Raw genomic sequence first — 19,434 nt, 5'->3', positions numbered from 1 at the left:
ATTATTCTTAATTTTTCATTTACTGTTTTATGAAATCTTTCTACGTCAGATATTCCATTTTTGCTGGAAGTGATCTCTATTTTGACGTTTTCCGCATTCAGCCATGCTTGCAATCTTTATCGGCTTTGATTTCAATTGGTTTGCCCATCTCGTTAAAAACTTTCATGATGGCTCTTTTTGCTTCTTACCAGTCACGACTTTTTACTTCTACAAGAGTGGCAAACTTCGAGTATACGTCAATACATGATAGGAACTGTTGGTTACCAACCATATAGAAATCTATGACGTATTTCTCTCTGGTGTTCAGTATTTCCGGTGTAGTTTCGAATGCCAACTTCGTATTTCTATGCTCTGTTTTGCTACAAGAGTGGCAAACTTCGAGTATACGTCAATACATGATAGGAACTGTTGGTTACCAACCATATAGAAATCTATGACGTATTTCTCTCTGGTGTTCAGTATTTCCGGTGTAGTTTCGAATGCCAACTTCGTATTTCTATGCTCTGTTTTGGCAATATTCCAAATAGGTCATTCATTTATGATTTTTAGGATTAGTTTTTGATAATCCGGGTAATAGTATTTTCCCCTAAACCAATTGACGGTTTTCTCTATCCCTGGATGGAGTAAGCCTTTATGATTCTTTAAAATGGTTTCTTTAAATTCAGCGTAATTCTGAATATCTAGGAGTTTCGTGCTTGATTTAATAGCTTTGGTTATATTGTTAGAATTAATGATTTCTAAATAGGCTTTTTGGAATGGAGGAAAATCTATTTCGTTATGGAAATGTAATGCGCTCTTTTTGGTGCATAGATATTCCTTTATTATATCTGTGGAGATAATGTTTTTTATCCCCAATTGGCCGACTAATTATTTCGAATTAAACAAAACTCGGCGCAGAAATAAAATTACGATATGTTCTTTAATGCGTGACATCCAAATTGCAAGTGTGGCTTGCCTGCCCTTTACATTGCCGCTCCGATCGCTAAGCGCAGCTTCGCTCGGCCGACGTCGGTAGGCAGACGCAAAGCGGAGATAGCGAAGAGCGAGCTGGCAGAGAGCGTTTAGCAGGGCAAGCAAGCGCAGAGCTTTAACAAACAAATGAGTGACATAGACATAAGTAACAAACAAAATAAGCGGCTTAGGGCCAAGAATTAGGTGTTATTTGGCAAGCAGCTAATCGGCTGGGTTCTGCTCCTACCATTCCCCCCCCGTTGGAAGGCAAAGGCTTTCAACAGATCCATCCTGAAGGGGCAGAACCGCTATTTTTCCAACGGCCCTCTTGAAAAGGCCTTTTTGAGTGCGGATGACGGCTACTCTGATGGTTCCATCTTTTCCTGGGATGACGCTCTCAATGCGGCCAAGCGGCCACCTTAATGGTGGCAGCGTTTCCTCCTTGATCATGACGAGCGCTCCTAGCTTGATGTTTGGAGACGATGACCGCCACTTGCTCCGCTCCTGAAGAATCGAAAGATACGCCGTGCTCCATTTTCTCCAAAACGCCTGCTTCATTTGACACAGCCGCTGCCATCGACTAAGTAGGTTGACCCGGAGATGCGCCACATCTGGCTCGTCGAATGCAGCTTTCGGGGCTCCATTGAGAAAGTGGTTTGGCGTGAGCACATCTAGATCATCGGGACTTTCTGTAATTGCATAAAGCGGACGGGAATTTAACAAAGCAGAGATTTCACAAGCCAAGGTCTGAATTTCATCAAGAGTAAAAATGTAGGTCCCGACGATGCGATGAAAATGATATTTAGCTGCTTTAACAGCCGCCTCCCACAAACCCCCAAAATGAGGTGAGCGAGGGGGGATGAATTTCCAGTCGATTCCACTAGAAACGCAGAGATGTGACACAGCCGACGTATGAGGATCGCTGAGGAACATTTGCCGAAGCTCCAAAAGCTCATTTTTTGCTCCTACAAAATTTGTAGCGTTGTCTGACCAGATGATTCGAGGTTTGGGACGTAGACTTATAAAACGCCTTAATGCTGCCAGAAAGGATTCTGTAGATAGATCCCGAACGACTTCCAAATGAGTTGCTTTGGTACTAAAGCATACGAAGACAGCGATGTAACATTTGATAGGAGGCCTGCTTCTGACTTCCGACTTGTGATAAAAGGGTCCGCAAAAATCAACGCCCGTTGTGTGGAATGCTGGATTAGTCCTTACGCGATCCGCAGGCAAGTTTCCCATGATATGTTCCCTCAGCACTGGCTTCAAACGAAAGCATCTAACACATTTGCGAATGATTCCCGCAACATATTTGCGTCCGCCAATAGGCCAGAATTTTTGCCGAAGCAGTCCGAGCAATCCTTGAGCTCCTGCGTGGAGAAACCTTTCGTGAAAGAAGATAATAATAGAGACAGTGACAGGATGTCCCTTAGGAAGCAGGATCGGGTGCTTCGCGTCGTAGTCCAATTCGGCATTTTGGAGGCGGCCTCCAACACGCAGCAATCCAAAGCTATCCAGAAATGGATTCAGTGAGGCCATCGTGCTTTTTGGGGTAGGGCCTGTTTGCTGGCGAGGGCCCTTATCTCTTCCGAAAATTGTTGCTGCTGTATTGCCCTTATGAGCAAATGCGTACCATTTTTGATGTCGATTACGGTAAGTTGACCCTTCGACCGCGCTATGCCTTTGTCCTTGAGAATGTAGAATCGATATATGTAAGCAAAGACGCGCTGCATGGATCCGAATGAGTTTTGAAATTTGCAATCGTACGATACATCCCTTTCGTTTGAAACAACCAATGCTGCATGACGACGTTCTGGTACATCGGTCGGCAATTGCAAGCCTGCAGGCCACTCTGAGCTCTCAAGACGCAAGAATGGTGGTCCAGAGATCCAAAGGCTGCTATCCATTAGTTCAGCGGGCGTGGCTCCACGTGATATGATGTCGGCAGGATTCAACTTTGTGGGCACGTGATGCCAAGTCATTCCAGCGGTGAGCTCCTGAATCCGCTGAACTCGATTAGAAACAAATATATTAAAATTCAATGGTGATTCTCGAATCCAGGCAAGGGCTATGGACGAATCCGACCAGCAATGTATTTGGCATGGAGCTGATAATCCCTTAACTATGGTGGACACTAGTTCGGCTAATACGAGGGCAGCGGACAGCTCAAGCTTGGGGATAGTCATACTTTTCATACTTTTAGAGCATAAGAGATGACTTTGCACAATGCCAAGAGCTTCCGAACGCATGTATACACAGGCGCCATATGCTGCTTGGCTCGCATCACAAAACGCGTGCATTTCTAATCTGGCTTGCTGCCGAAGCACGTAACGTGGAAACTTAAAGTTTTTAACCATCGACAACTGCGAAGTCAGCTCAATCCAAGTCGTATGTAGATCCTGGGGCAGGCTTTCGTCCCAATTCAATTTTAGGCTTTCGTTCCATAGCGACTGCATAAATATTTTAGCCTTTGTGATGATGGGAGAGATGAGCCCTAGAGGATCGTAGAACCTAGCTAGTGTAGACAGGACCGAACGCTTCGATATTGGGCCTGCAGCGGTTCCGACGTGAGCGAAGCTAAACAGAAGATTGTCCGTGGTGGGATCCCAAACTAGACCAAGCGCCTTGGTTACTTCAGTCCCGTCATGAAAGGTAAGGAACTTTTCGCGATCCGCCTCCGATACGCCTTCCAAAGCAGCGGGTTCATTGGAACACCATTTACGTATGGGAAAACATCCTTTCGAAAGTAGCTCCTTTACCTGCTGACGAATTTTGATGACAGAATCAATGCTGTCCCCTCCAGATATGAGATCATCGACATAGAAATCTCTTCGAACAACATCAGCGCCAAGCGGAAAACGCAACTCTTCATCATTTGCCAATTGATGCATAGCACGAATTGCTAAGAAAGCGGCAGGTTTGGTTCCGTAAGTAACAGTCTCCAACTTGAACACCTGAATCTCCTCCTTCGGGTCATTGCGCCATAGGATGCACTGCACGTGCGTATCGGGATGGGAAACGCGTACACAGCGGTACATTTTGCAGATATCGCCACACAAGGCGACTTTAAAAAAGCGGAAACGAAGCAGAGTTATCAGAATTTTAGGTTGGATGGTGGGTCCAGCCATAAGCGCATCATTCAGTGATACTCCAGACGCTGTTTTGGCAGATCCATCGAACACTACGCGTAATTTGGTGGTTGTACTATCCTGCTTGTGGACGCAATGGTGAGGCAAGAAGTACTGCGGGAGGTCTGACTGCCGCGAAGCTGGCGACATGTGTCCTAAATCACGATACTCCTGACGAAACTCCATATATTTTTCCTTAAGCTGTGCATTTTTTGCTAGCTTCCTCTCCAAATTGAGAAATCTACGTAGCGCCTGCTGATACGATTCTCCTAATTCCTCTAGACTGAATTTGGTTGGCAAACGCACGGAGTAAGCTCCGGACTCTAGGCGAATGCAGTTTGTGACGAAATGCTGTTCGCAATGAACATCTTCCTCCGAAATTGATGAGGGCGAATAATCTCCATCGACTTCCCAAAACCGCCTTACAATATCGCACAAATTAGTCTCGCAAGCGGAGATGACAGGGGGATCTTCAACGGCTGCTAGCGCCGCACGGGCTTTCTCAGAGTTTTTAATACTTCCTGACACTATCCAGCCAAGTTTCGTCTTCTGCAATGTTGGCAATTGGTCTGACAGTCGAATCTGTCCAACGCACATTAATTCGAAAAACAAACCAGCACCTATCAACAGATCGACACGCTGGGGCTTGGCGAAATTAGGATCAGCTAGTTTTAGGTTATTTGGCATTGGCCAATCCTTTGCGTCTAGGCCGAAGTTAGGCTGCATTCCTGTGATTGAGGCAGTGATAATTGCAGAGAGGAAACCGCGATAGCTTTCGTCTTGAGATTGCAGGACGATGTCCACAGCCTTGCTGGATGGTAGAATTGACTCTCCAATACCGGCGATTTTAACGTGAGACGGGTGAGGATCTAACTGCAGCTGATTGGCGAGTCTCGATGTTATAAAGTTAACCTGAGAAGCGGAATCTAAAATGGCACGACATGGAATAAGCGATCCAAAACGGCCCCTGACATATACGATTGCAGTAGCTAGCAGCACGTTTTGGCTAGGCAGAGATTTTTGACTCGAGGGGGGAGGGCTAATATATTTGCTTGCTACTAGGGCACTTGCAGGATCATGCTGGGTCGATTCCGTGCTCGGCGACGGCAACTCAGCGTCAGCGCCCGACTGCATGTGGAGCAGTGTGTGATGCTTGGCTTGGCAATTTCTACATGCCCCTGACTTGCAGCGTTGCAATGAATGGCCTTTGTTGAGGCAGTTTAGACATAAATGGCGCTTCTTCACCTCCTTGTATCGAGAAAAAACAGGGAGATCTATAAATGCCTGGCATCGGGATATGTAGTGATCGGAGGATTTGCAATACTTGCATGTTGAGCTATTATGATCGTTAATGGAGGTGATTAGGGTGCTAGGTTTACTTTCTCCCACCTGCTGGCTAGGAATTGTTACCATAGCCGATCCCAAATTTTCCAGCATCCGACATCTTGCTTCCAAGAATGAGGCCATGCTTGACCACCGAGGCAATCCTGACGTCGGCAAGTTCTCTTCCCATTTCTCCTTGGTCTTGTGGTCCAATTTCGTGCCTATGATGAAGATCAGCAACCCATCGGAAATCTCCTGCGGGGTCGCCAAGGTCTGAAGTGCACGCAAGTGCGAATTGATTTTATCGCTGAGCGCGCGCAAACCGATAGCCGAGCCCTTCTCCACCCCTTGCAGCCCGAAAATAGCCTTGACGTGTGCCTGAAAATGTAACAGTTTATTATCGAATCGCAACATTAGTAAATTCAACGCCTTGTCGTAATTCTCCTCAGAAAGTTCCAAGGAACGAATCGTATCCAGCGCAGCACCATCTAGACATCCACGAAGATATTGGAATTTTTCGATGATTGGTATACGATGGTCTTTGTGCACCATTGTCGAAAACATCGCGTGGAATTCTGGCCAATCCATGTAGCTCCCACTGAATCGCGGAAGCTGCAACTCGGGCATTCGAGAACGGCCTGTACTATTATAGGCGAACAACGACGAATTCCCCTCGAGAGTATGCCGAGCCGTTGAATTGGCAACATTTACCGTGCGAGCAGCCATCAACTCCCGCGACAGCCTGGACCTAACCTTGACATAAACATTCGAAAAGTCCAGCCGGGCATCATGGGCTAACTGCAGGAAATCCAGCCTTTCAAGGCTCGTTTGAGCGGCATCGAAATCCGCATTCATTCGCTCGATTTGCTCTAAGCGAGCTTGAAGTTCTGCCTCATCTAACTCGGCAAGCTCTTCCTTGGTAAGAAAGCGATCCATGGCCTTTAGTTGGCGCGCGATGGACTCGGCCTTGTGCTTGTAGAAATCTACATCACTCGGCATTGCTGCGTTCGCGACATTGGTAGGCTCAGGTGCTGCCATGTTGAGGTTTTAAAAGAGTCACTCAGCACGACCGAAAAAGACACCCTGTATACGTATAAACGTGGGAACCGAAAGCAAAGGGATTACAGCTAATGCCTTTAGCTGTGCGGCTGTGCGAGCTGTCCGATTCCGCTTTGTACTCCGCTTGTGTGTATTAGTGAGTTCGCTGCACTGCCTACCGCACTGCACTGACCGAATTGTCGCGACAGAGAAATTAATAGCCAGCAATGCGTGTATGTAGGTGTATGTAAGTGTGTTTTAGCACCGAATTGTGCTTAACCGCCGAAAATTTGCTAGGGCTAACGAATGTCGATCGCGAATGATTATTAATTGACACTGCAACTCTTCGATCACGTCGGGGTCACCAAATTTTATGTGGAGATAATGTTTTTTATCCCCAATTGGCCGACTAATTATTTCGAATTAAACAAAACTCGGCGCAGAAATAAAATTACGATATGTTCTTTAATGCGTGACATCCAAATTGCAAGTGTGGCTTGCCTGCCCTTTACATTTCCGCTCCGATCGCTAAGCGCAGCTTCGCTCGGCCGACGTCGGTAGGCAGACGCAAAGCGGAGATAGCGAAGAGCGAGCTGGCAGAGAGCGTTTAGCAGGGCAAGCAAGCGCAGAGCTTTAACAAACAAATGAGTGACATAGACATAAGTAACAAACAAAATAAGCGGCTGAGGGCCAAGAATTAGGTGCTATTTGGCAAGCAGCTAATCGGCTGGGTTCTGCTCCGAACAATATCCTTCGCTAAGGTGTTAGTCATTTCCTTATACGTGATCTTGATGATTAGCTTGTGAAAATAACGAATAGTTTCTACCTTATCTTCATTGCCTTTTATTAGCTCAATTTGCCGATTGTAATAGTTAATTGGTCTTTCCGTGATAGCAATGTGATTTAGATTGTCTTCCTGTGCGCTATGTACAGTTGCACCAACGCTATTGGAAGCTTCTCCAAGGAGATTTTCATTAATCTTTACCCTTGATAAGGCATCAGCTACATGATTTTCTTTGCCTGGTAGATATTTCATTTTAAAATCAAACTCATTCAGTTTTATTTTCCACGTTTGTAATTTCATATTTGGCTCCTTGAGGTTGTTCAACCAAATCAAGAGTTTATGATCGCTTTGTATCTCGAATGTTCTACCGAACAGGTATGAACGGAAATACTTGGTTGCCCATACGATCGCTAATAATTCCTTTTCGATGGCTGAATAGTTTATTTCATGTTCATTTAGGGTTCTGCTAGCGTAGCAGATCGGTTTGTGTTCTTGTGACAAAACCGCTCCCAATGCTATGTTACTAGCGTCGGTTGTTACCGTGAACATTTTGTCAAAGTTTGGGAACGCAAGGATAGGGTCTGAGGTGATGAGTACTTTTAGTCTCTCAAATGCCTCGACGTACTTTTCTTCCTTGGGGTCTATGACAGCTCCTTTCTTTAGTTTGAGTGTCATGGGTTTTGCTATGTTTGCAAAATTAGGAATGAATTTCCTGTAGAACCCGCACAGACCTAAGAATGACTTTATTTGTTTAGTCGTTTCTGGTATTGGAAATTTGGCAATGGCAGAGATTTTGCCTGGATTTGGTACTATTCCTTCAGTAGTGACTACATGACCTAGGAATTCAGTTTCCTTTTTCATGAATTCACATTTATCCATTTGTAGCTTCAAGTTGGCGTCTCTCAACTTTCCAAATACTCTCCTTAGTGACAACAAGTGTTCTTCCAATGAAGTGGAAAATATAATGATGTCATCTAAGTATACAAAGCAATCTTTGAAGATTAACTCTTCTAGCAGATTGTTCATACATCTTTGGAAAGTAGCTGGGGCAGTGGTTAGCCCAAAGGGCATACGAGTGAACTCGTAATGTCCATGCTTAGTGGAGAACGCAATTTTGGGGATTGAGCTAGGTTCCATGGGTATTTGATGGAAACCTTTTGCTAAATCGATTGTCGTAAAATACTGACATTTACCTAGTTTGTCTAGGATTTCATCCATTCGTGGAGTTGGGTATTTGTCCTTAACTGTTATTTCATTTAGACTTCTATAGTCTACTACCATTCGATATTTTTGCTTTCCTGAAGCATCTATCTTCTTCGGAATCATAGATATGGGCGAGCAGTAAGGAGAATTCGACTTTCGAATTATTCCCTTCCTGATCATATCTTTGATTTGCTGGTTTACCTCCTGATCATGTATCTGGGCATATTTGTATGGTCGTCTGTAGACCGGGTCTTCATGTTGAGTTTTGATCTCGTGCTTGATTGTACTTGTGAAAGTCAAATTGTCACCTTCTCTGTACTGCACATCCTTAAACTCATATAAGACCTTCTTTAACTCTTCCCTCTCTTCGTCGTTTAAGTGTTCCAATCTTAATTGATTACATTCCCTTAATTCACTGTCTAGAGCGGAAGCGAAGTATTGATCTCCCTCTGGAGATGGGTCAAGGCACTTAGGTGCGATCTTCTCTTCTTTTGTAGAGGGATCAGTGCACTTCTGTGCGGTCTTGCCGGCTTCAATAGCTTCTCCACTCTGAATGATTGGGTACGACCTAGCTCCTAGTGTTACAGTGTCATTTCTGTAATCGATGACGGCTTTACTTGCCATCAAGTATTCTCTTCCTAATAAAATATCATAATTTTCGGAAAAGTTATGTATGTAGAACTTTTGTTCGGACGGACATGTTTTGTTCGCATTCCTCATTATACTCTTAGTTAAACGGACAGGTCCATTGATGGTATGGACCGTAAGGTTATCGTCTTTTATCTCGGAATCTGTATAATTTTCTTTCATGATGTTGATCGATGATCCCGAGTCAGCGATACACCTTAATATTCTTTTATTAATGGTAATGTTTATATAGGGTCCTCCTCGGTTTCTTCCGAGGCGGCTTGATGAAAATTTACGTCCATCTTCGTTTGGCCAGTCTGGCTCTCCCTCCCTCTTTTAGTAGGTTGGTTGGGTCCACTCCCACTAGCTTGGTTTTGAGATATTTGCTGATTGAATGGATTCTGAGCCCTACCTTGATTCAAGGAATTTTTGAACTCATTGTATAATCCAGGATTTTGGGAATTTTGATTTTAATTTGTTCGATTAGTCTGACCTGTTCCAGATGAACTCTGAGTTTGATTGTGATAGTTAGTAGTATTATAATTTGGATAATAGTTTCCAACATTCTTTCGATTTTATTGAGACGATTTCGATTGATCTTTATTTGTACCTGAATCTGTTGTACTAGCTTCGTACAATCCTTCTTCTTGTGCTGCCTTCTTAAGATTAGACAATGTGGTAATATCTTTTCTTGCTAAGGTCATGAACATTCTGTCAGGAAGTTTTCGAGTAATGACATCATTAATTGTGTTGTTCAAAGCGTTTTTATAAATGACATTATTTTCTGGTATGTTTTCTAAGTTTAGCTTATTGTTTATTAATAATGCTTTTATCTCTAATTCTTCTATAAACTTACGAAGACTGCCGTTGAATCTGGTGGTGTATAGTTGTCGTAAGAGTTCTTCATATAGTGTGTGATTTTTGAACTCGTTGATCAGCGCCGTCTTCAGTTCGAGCCACGTGTTGGGTTGTATCATTTGCGATATGCGTTGTGCCTCTTCTGACAGTTGGATCTCGGTCGCTCCAAATAGGATCCTTTGTTGGCGAAGATCTTCAGTTGGATATAATCCGCATACATATTCGATTCGTTTGATAAATGAGCTTAGCTGTCCAGATGAACCGTCATAGGCAGGTATTTTTCTGATCGACAGCAGTGCCTGGTTCAAGTGGATTTCGCTCAATGATAGTGGTGGTAACGCCATGTTGTTGGTGTTGATTGGGTTTTGTTTTGTTTTCAGTAGTTTTTAACTTTATTTTGGTTCACTTGTAAGTTTTTTGATTTTGTATTTAGTGTTTCACTGTTCTTGGTGGATCACTTTCTCCGCTTTCTTCAGTTCACTTAATTTTAGTTTTGCAAATCGTATGTGCTCGTAACACATAGGTTCTTTGGCGGATTTCACAATTTTATTAACGATTTCGGGATTACGTGATCACAGTAATTAGAAATTACACAAGCTGACCATTACCGAAATATAGGAGTTAATTTTAAACGAAATCCTACCGACTGCGCCAGTTAAATATTTGCAACTCGAAATTTAGTTTTTAAAAAAGATTTTATTTTTAGTACTTAATTTCTTTATGTCACAAGATTGGTTGAATTCCCCGACTTAACTTTACGTCTGCTTGTCTCAAACGGAACTGATCTCTCTGCTGCTGGCTAGTTTCCATGAGCCCTTCTCTTGGAATTCCCGACTCTGGCTTCGGGCGTTGCTTTCCTCGGCTGCATCTTCGTGTCGGTGGCGGACGTGCCTGGATCGATATTTGGGGATGCGTCGGCTTTGATGAAAGGCATCCACTGCTGGCGATCGGTGTTGCATTACATGACGGAGCTAGGAATGTGATACTCCTTGGTTTTATGTCTAGCTTTGATAGGTCCTCATGAGTGGCGTGATTCTAAAGAATCGATTTCTCGAGAGTGGCGTGATTCTAATGTTGATGAAACAATGTGGTCCATTGTTTATATTATGGGGGGCCCTAGCTTGGAGTATGGGAAGAAACAGTTATTGATTCTTGGGTGGGGTCCTGTTACTTGTGTGGATGGGGTGGATGAATTGTACATAAACATAATGTGTATGGGATGTGGGGAATTATGGATATGTCACTATATACTGTATGGTTAGTGTCTGAAGTAAAACTGGACTTATCGATAGCGCTGTATCGATTATATCGTTATCGGTGGTATATTTTTAATCAGAACACACCAAATGTGGAACAAGTGATCATTAAGTAATTAATTTTCTCCGATTAATAGCATCAGCATGTTGCCGACCAAAAGTAAATACACTAGTATATAGAGAAGAATAGGCCACGTTCCATTAATGGCCTGTTGGTGCCTGAACCAAATGAATTTAACGACTTTGATACCATAATATATTGCGAAACATATTGTTATAAGCCGATGTTATTGTCGATCTGCCTCGCCGGGGACTACATACAACAGGAAGACATTCAAATTCGCCAATAAGTAAAAAATGCACTTGTCAACAATGGGCGTGCTTAGGACTAGACATTAAATTCAATGGCTATTGGCAAATTGTCCATGACAAAAGCGACATAAGGAGCATATGGGACTGTGTGTGTTGGTTACCTTTTGTTACTGCCATTGTAATGCTGTGATGCGAATGCCAACAAATACTAGTTGCGACCATATTCAATTTTCAATTTCGTTTCGCAAAGTTCTCTTTTCCAACGACGCCATAGAATCGTATGATGTTTGTGAGAACGGTTCGTGGCAAAAAGAAGCAGAAGCCAGGAGAAAGCAAAGCCGAAGGTAAAGACAAATCAAAGCAGAAGCCAACGAAGCTTCAAATCGTGAAGACAGAATCTAGTATTACGGAGGCATGGAACAAAGGCTAACAATGGCGAGTTTGAAGAATTTTAAATTTTTGCACCTCAAATAGATGGTGATTGTTGCGGGGACAGGGATGCATTAACTATGCAGTGCAGTGAGTAACAAAAAGTTTCTTTTGTTGCATTTTTTTCCATTTATTTGAAAACTATTTTGCCTTCGTTTTCCATTATTTACTTTGTGTGTGTGTTTTGTTTGAACAAGCTCATGCACGGAGTTTGTTTGGACTTTTTTCTCATATTTAACACACACACAACTATAATAATAAATTTATATATTTGCTTGTGGGCCTGCGTGTGTGTTTGCTTATTTATTCGGCTGTCCACTTATTTGCAAACGGGTAGGAAGGCAGGGGGGCAGAAAGAGAGTGTGAGAGGTGTGCAGAAGCCATTCCCAAGTAAATATTTAATCTTATGGGCAAGACTGTGTGCGTGTGGGAGGGACCGTGGACGGGGACAGAAGGAAAGCAATGCAAAGGCAAATACCAAATACAGTTGGCGTTGTTATTTTGGCCAAGCGAATGGAAACGAAAGCTGTTAGCCATAAGCCATCAACATATTTTCTTCAATTACTCAAGCGTATTGAGTGCCTTGTTAGGCGCCCCAGAATCCAAGGGTTTGGGATTTAAGAAGCCAACAGTCTAACCACTTCCAGTTCCAAGGTATATTCCGCGGAAGGTGAGGCCTACTACGAAAGTGTTTTTTATTATATACACGAGAGAGAGAGAGAGAGAGAGAGAGAGAGAGAGGGAGCTTCAATCAAATAAGTGAAGCCTGAGGCTGCGACTGTCTGACCTTTTGTTTAATATACCTTTAAGTGACTTTGGCTCCTGTTGCTGTTTTGTTTTCTTTGGACTCGCTCGTTCTCTTTCTATCCACCCCCTCTGTCAGGCTGTGTGGGGAAGGAAGCGTATCCTTGTGACAGCTTATATTTGACTTTGCTATTACTTAACCGGCACGAACCTGGCGATTTGGCTCCTGCTCTGTCCTGCCGTGCTCCCTGCTCCCTGACCTTTGACCACTCGACTTTACTCTGCCACCTCGTCTCCAGCAGCACAGGAGCCTGCTGCCTGCCTTGTGGCAATGCAAACAAAACGTTCAAGCAATTTATTTTGGCTCTGCTCTTTTATGGTTTTTTTCCGTCTCTGCTTTAATGTGTGTTATTATTGAATGTGTGGTCCTGGTTGGATTATTTTTTAGCCATAAAATCGCTGCCCCCAAAATTGAAGTACATTAAATGCGGCTAAATACAAATTTGGTATCCGGCAATCCCCACCCAACGTACCCGAACCCTGCCCAAACCCCCCAACCAATAAACAGAAAGCTTTGCCTGCATTTTATCGCTGACATTTCTGTCGACTGGCGGGTAATTTGCCTGGCTTTGCGATTCAAGTGGCCGGGACATCGCCCCCGAGCCGGATTCCTTATCCGTGCACTTAAGACTATGCCCACCCATCAAAATACAATCAACATTTCGGCTACATTAGCCAGATTCCCTTAATTATACCCGATACTCAAAATGAGTATTGGGGTATATTAGATTTGTGGTAAAAGTGGATGTGTGTAACGTCCAGAAGGAATCGTTTCCGACCCCATAAAGTATATATATTCTTGATCAGCATCAATAGCCGAGTCGATTGAGCCATGTCTGTCTGTCCGTCTGGCCGTCTGTCCGTCCGTCCGTCTGTCCATCTGTCCGTCCCTATTAGCGCCTAGTGCTCAAAGACTATAGGAGCTAGAGCAACGATGTTTTGGATCCAGACTTCTGTGATATGTCACTGCTACAAAAATATTTCAAAACTTCGCCCCGCCCACTTCCGCCCCCACAAAGGACGAAAATCTGTGGCTCGTATTATTATTATTATAGCCACCATCAAGAAAACAATTTCATTTTTTCTCGCCCTGTCTCTCTCTAACACACACGTAGCATAGGCGGCTTTGCTTAGAGTAAAACATTAGCGCCTAGATCTCAGAGACTATAAAAGCTAGAGCAACCAAATTTGGTATCCACACTCCTAATATATCGGACCGAGACGAGTTTGTTTCAAAATTTTGCCACACCCCCTTCCGCCCCCGCAAAGGATGAAAATCTGGGGATATTCACAAATCTCAGAGACTATTAAGGCTAGAGTAACCAAATTTGGTAACCGCACTCCTGTTAGATCTCACTATAAAACGTATATCTCAAAATTTCGGAAGTGGGCGGGGCGAAGTTTTGAAATATTTTTGTTGCAGTGACATATCACAGAAGTCTGGATCCAAAACATCGTTGCTCTAGCTCTTATAGTCTTTGAGCACTAGGCGCTGAAGGGGACGGACAGACGGACAGACGGACGGACGGACAGACAGACAGGGCTCAATCGACTCGGCTATTGATGCTGATCAAGAATATATATACTTTATGGGGTTGGAAACGATTCCTTCTGGACGTTACACACATCCACTTTTACCACAAATCTAATATACTCCAATACTCATTTTGAGTATCGGGTATAAAAACTTCCCGAAAAGGTAGCCAAGAGGAAAAATCATTTGAATCCCCCGAAGGTAGGCGAAAGAGGGGGCCGCGAATATGGTAGTTGGATAATAAAGTGAGAAATGAGCTGGAGATGGAATGGAGATGTTAGTGTGTGGTAGTCTTCTCCCATCTCCCATCACCCATCTATCCATCCCATCCGTTTGCTTGGTGTTGGTGGGTTTATTTTTGGTCATCCCATCTCTGTGTGTGTGTCTGTACGTGTGCGTGCCTGAACTCTGGAAAACAGGAAGCAAGGCCTCAGCTCAGATCGTTGGGCACATGTCAGGCGTTATGAAATTTGCTTTAAACCCAAAAAAGTGTATGTTCTGCTGCTCATATCGTCATACTCGTGTGTACATACCTCGACGCCAGCACGACTCTTGCTATCCACATTCGAGCTACTGAACTCGGTGTCCTCCACAGTGTTGACAGTATTTGTTGAGTTGCCTTCGACCAGGCACAGGGCCGTGACAGTGGAGCCCCCACCACCGCCTCCTGCCGCTGCTGCTGCTGCTGCCGCCCCTCCTCCAGCTCCTCCGGCTAGAATTCCGCCCTTGGTCTTGCCCGTTGATAATCCTCCAAGGCGTAGACGCAGTCGATTAAGTTTTGTATCGTTTGCCGCACCTCCATCCGGCTGTAAGAGAGGCAACATAAAGATAGAATGAGTGAGTGACTGAAGGAGGAGTTTGGGAGATGGGAATCCTGAGAACTTTGTTTCTATAGTTTCAATCTGCATTGATTTTTGCACTCCGCCTTTGACCTGTACATGACTTCAAATTAAATTCATACTTCTTCGCACAGCATTATTAAGGGGGTGCGGTGGGGTGGGGTTGGTAAATTTGCATTTTCTTTTCTGCTTTCTAGGGCTCACGCTTCAATAAACCGCAATTTGTACGCATATCAAACGCCAATGCCTGAGCCTTAAGATCCCATCCGATCCGGGGCCCGTTCTTCGCCCTTCAGCCCCGCTCCCGATGCTGCCATATGCATATGTAAGTCGGTTTCCTCCCGTAAATAAATTGTGTGTATTTGTTACAGTCACCCAGGAGCATCCAGGAGAAATAAATTTCACGTTCGACTGCTCCCAGCGCTTGAACTCTTTGATTTTTTTTTCTTCTTGCCAACAGCCGCGTATCCTTTTCTTATTTTTGGCAGGGTATTTAGAATGAACTACGGAACCCAAGGAAAGAAGCTCGAGGACAGTATGAAGTGTTTTAATATTGAAGGATTAATAATTCATATAATTCAAGTTCCCTTCTTAGCCATGAACTGTGCCTTAGAACCCTAGAAGTTGTAGGAATATCAAGAATATCAAGATATATATCAATGGTAGCTACGGAACTCTCTGAAGACAGTGTAATCAAAGTTCTGCTTTACTTTCGGGTAAGAATCTTTGCAGGGCTTCTTTGTTGCCTTCAATCCCACCAAATTAAAGTAATTGAGTAGTCGAACCTTTTGGTTCGGCCCAGCATCGTCATCGTCATCTTTGTCGTCATCGCCTTCGTCGTGGTGGCTGTTGACCCTTTCGAAAGTCGATATTGCTTTAAATAAATAAAATTATGCTGATTTTGCTTTCGTGTGCGGAAATTTGAGGAGCCTTCCCCGAAAAGGGTTCGAGTGTGTGCTGGATAAATGGATTTACAGCTCCTCTATGCATGTGACCTTTATTTTGTGGGTGAAATTGCTTCTCGGCCAAGGGCACAAACTTTTCCTCAAGTGTCTTGTGGGTTGCTTTTCCTCGGGCGGAACAGCCAGAGATGGGCTACGGGCGGTCAGATAGCTTATTAAATATTAAAGAGTTTAAGCTTAATTAGGCGCAGGGCCTGCCCTTGGGGGAATTAATAAATAACAGGCGAAGAGGGGGTTCATCATTCGGGTTAAATTTTAGCTAGATCCAACGCCAAGATATCTCCGCTTGATTCTTTATTCGGTTGAACATTCAAAAAATTATTGTTTTGCCATGAAATGAGCGCAGGAAAAGCCCTCTGGCGGGGAAGTTTCTCCGCCCCCTCTCGCACTCTCTCTGGGGAAATGCTGTCACTGGAAGATCGCAAAACTTAAGTACTGAGGCACTTGCGTGTTACTTAAATACCAAAGCAAATAACGCCACACACAGATGCAGACACGTGCGTGTATTGGGAGATGAGAGCGATAAGCGCCATCCACATTTGTGTAGCATACTTTTCAGCAGGCCGGCAATAACGATAGCGATAAGGATAACCTCACAAGCCCCAATGTGTATTTTATGTAGATGTGCTTTCTATTCCATTCTTTCACTTCTACCCCGCTTCCCCGCCTCCTTTCTGCCTTCTTTGATTCCGTTTGTTTTTGTATTTAAGCGTTCGCATAAACGATACACTTCTGTCTTCCTGTCTTCGTGTCTTCGTGTCTTCCTGTCTGTCTCTCTGTCTTTGTCCTTAGCCATTTTTGGCACTTTGGCTATTTTACGTTAATTGTTTTCTTATTTAATTGTTTTTCTTGCCGGGACATGTGTTCAGCTTTCGAAATATACACAGACGTATATGTATGTATACGTATATACATATGTATATGTATATGGAAACACATTTGTGTGTGCCGTATTCAATAATGTGCCTTTCATGCGATTTATGTCGGCCCTGTCTGTGACAAGAATGCCCTGGTATTAACTACACTGGCCAACGGAATTTATGACTTGAGCAGGACCACGGCACCAGCAGGACAGCCAGTAGGGCAGCCTGCTAGAATTTTAAAACAAATCTCCAATAAATAAAATCAAAATAAAATGCAAAAGGCAATATGTGATGGAAATAATAGGAACACACATTTCTTGGAATAAAAAATACATTCGAAACATATTTTATAATTAACTTTTCTCTTTCCTTTTTGTGTACTCATTTAAAAAACATTTTCGTACAGTTTCCATGAAAGTTTCCATTTGTATTAGTATTTCCTTTTTACTTCATTTATTGTATCAAAACAATAGCCCTTTCACTCAAATTTTGTACGTAATTAAATTGTGTACATTTATTTTAATAATTTGCTTCCTTCCCAGAATTTCCCTCCTTGTATTTTCTGCCTAGATTCGTTTTTCTATTACATCATGTTCCGAATTTCCACTTATTCTTCCACTTTTAAAGCGCTTATAAAATGTTACATTCAAAAGACTTTTCTCCGATTTCCTAGAGAGCTTTTCTTGGAAAATATCCATTGTTTTTGTTGAACAGTTTTTTTTCCGTTGGTTTATATAAATATTTTTCCTCTCTGGCGCTAGACACAAACACGTCGTCGTCGTCGTCGTCGTCGTCGTCGTGTGTCGGAGATGGCGCATTGGGCAAATATGCTTTTCACCCATGTGTCTGCCGGCTCCTTGACGGCCTTTGTCACATGTTTGTTTGGGTATGAAAATAATGTCAATATCGGGAGCAATCAGTTCGAGATGCTGTTGCAAATGTAATTGTGTTGATGGCGACGATGATGGACAAGAGTGGGTGTGTCTCGGACACGCATCGGCCATGTACAATATGGATATTGTTCCTGCGCACTTGGGCGGCCTCTGACTCTGTTGGTGTATTATTAATAACATTTACTGGTTCGATGCCGGCTCTCACATAGTGCCAATAGCCGAATTACAGATAATACCTGTTTGATCGAATTTACCCCTAATTGCCATTTGCCGCCCCCCTGCCCCCTGCCCCCTGCCATTGCTAATTGCAAAATCAAAGTGTGTGTGATGCTGATCCAACAGCTTCCAAAACTGCATTTCAATTAAAATTACAACACACACAGCGAGGGCGAGAGCGAGAGAGACTGAGACCCATAGAAAGGGACATTAGAGCTAAATTATTCAGGATTGGCCACTTTTGATAGTTTTGGGAATTCGATTATGCCACAACTGCAGTTTAAATCATTTTGTTTTATTATTTAGCAATTTGCCCAATAAACAGACGGAATTAACTGCAATTAACTGAAAATGCATGTCCTGTCCCACAGGAATCGTTATATAGTTAGGCACCACCTTCCTTTGTGTGTGATGCTGCCGGCCCCGCCATGTAAGGGACCCTCGTCAAGTAGCAGGAAAGCAATTTTCAATTTGAAAGCATTTAGTTGGCATAGAACGAAGAAAAAGTAACCCAATGAATAACAAGAGAGTTTAACAGGGAAATCAGGAGGGTCGTACCACAGATGCTCTTTCTATTGAATCTCGGCTGTGTTTCGCCTAACCGCAAGAACTTTGCTGGAAAACCTTTCAAAATTAATCACATAGTCAACGCACTCCCCACTGTAAGGGATTCCCAATGCGAGTGTGTGTAGGGTAAATATATTGTAAAATCAACAAGCATGCCGTGGCATGGGCGATAGGACAGGAGGATGGCAAGGACTAGAGTGAGTGGCACTAAATGGATGCGTATGGGTGTACGTGGCGAATGGACAACTGGACGGGTAAGTGTGTTGACATGTAACTAAGGCACGCATGTGGCGCTGGATTGTAGAAGGACAAGGCCAGCACGTGGGTCAGGACACGCGGCAGGACATGGGGCAGGACATGTGTACGATTGGCAAATAGTGGACAACTTGTCTTGTTTGCGCATTGAATTTGCGATTCCAATGAGTTTTTGCCAGTCCTCTCTCCCACTCTCTCTTCCACTCTCTCTTCCACTCTCTCTTCCACTCTCTTGGATAGCTTTTCTATGTATGTATGTATGCATGTGCACGTGTATAGGTAAGTGCTGGCAAACATTTCAACTTAAAATGGTCATTTTCAATTTAGTTAGCACTAAGCTTAAGCTAAGTAGCAGCCCCATCCTCAGCCTTAGCCTTAAAATACTTGGACAAAAAAAACGAAAAACGAAGGGCTGTAAGCAGCCTAAAATAATAGAAACCAATTGCCGGATACCCTAACCTGAATCTTAATTTTCTTTGGGCTCAAGTTGAGGCGGTTCCATTCCCTAGACCAAAGATAACTTTTACGTTGCTTGAAAATTGTTGAAACTTCGGGATGCTGGACGAAAAACAAAATTGCAATTTATCTAGAG

The 19,434-nt window shown here is 43.5% G+C and overlaps 1 protein-coding gene across 1 annotated transcript in view; it reads right to left on the bottom strand.

Annotated features, from left to right (window-relative positions):
- Nucleotides 1-15,223, bottom strand: part of LOC117190429 (5-hydroxytryptamine receptor 2A-like) — a 35,397-nt gene extending 20,174 nt beyond the window's left edge. Inside the window, exons 1-2 of the mRNA XM_033395510.1 lie at nt 15,209-15,223; nt 14,781-15,053 (exon numbers count right to left, since the gene is read on the bottom strand). Coding sequence (XP_033251401.1) covers nt 14,781-15,053; nt 15,209-15,223 — 288 coding nt within the window. The remainder of the gene's footprint in view (nt 1-14,780; nt 15,054-15,208) is intronic.
- Nucleotides 15,224-19,434: the final 4,211 nt, after the last annotated feature.

The sequence above is a fragment of the Drosophila miranda genome (assembly GCF_003369915.1).
Source record: "Drosophila miranda strain MSH22 chromosome Y unlocalized genomic scaffold, D.miranda_PacBio2.1 Contig_Y1_pilon, whole genome shotgun sequence".
NCBI lineage: Eukaryota > Metazoa > Arthropoda > Insecta > Diptera > Drosophilidae > Drosophila > Drosophila miranda.
This window is presented reverse-complemented; position numbering and strand designations above follow the sequence as displayed.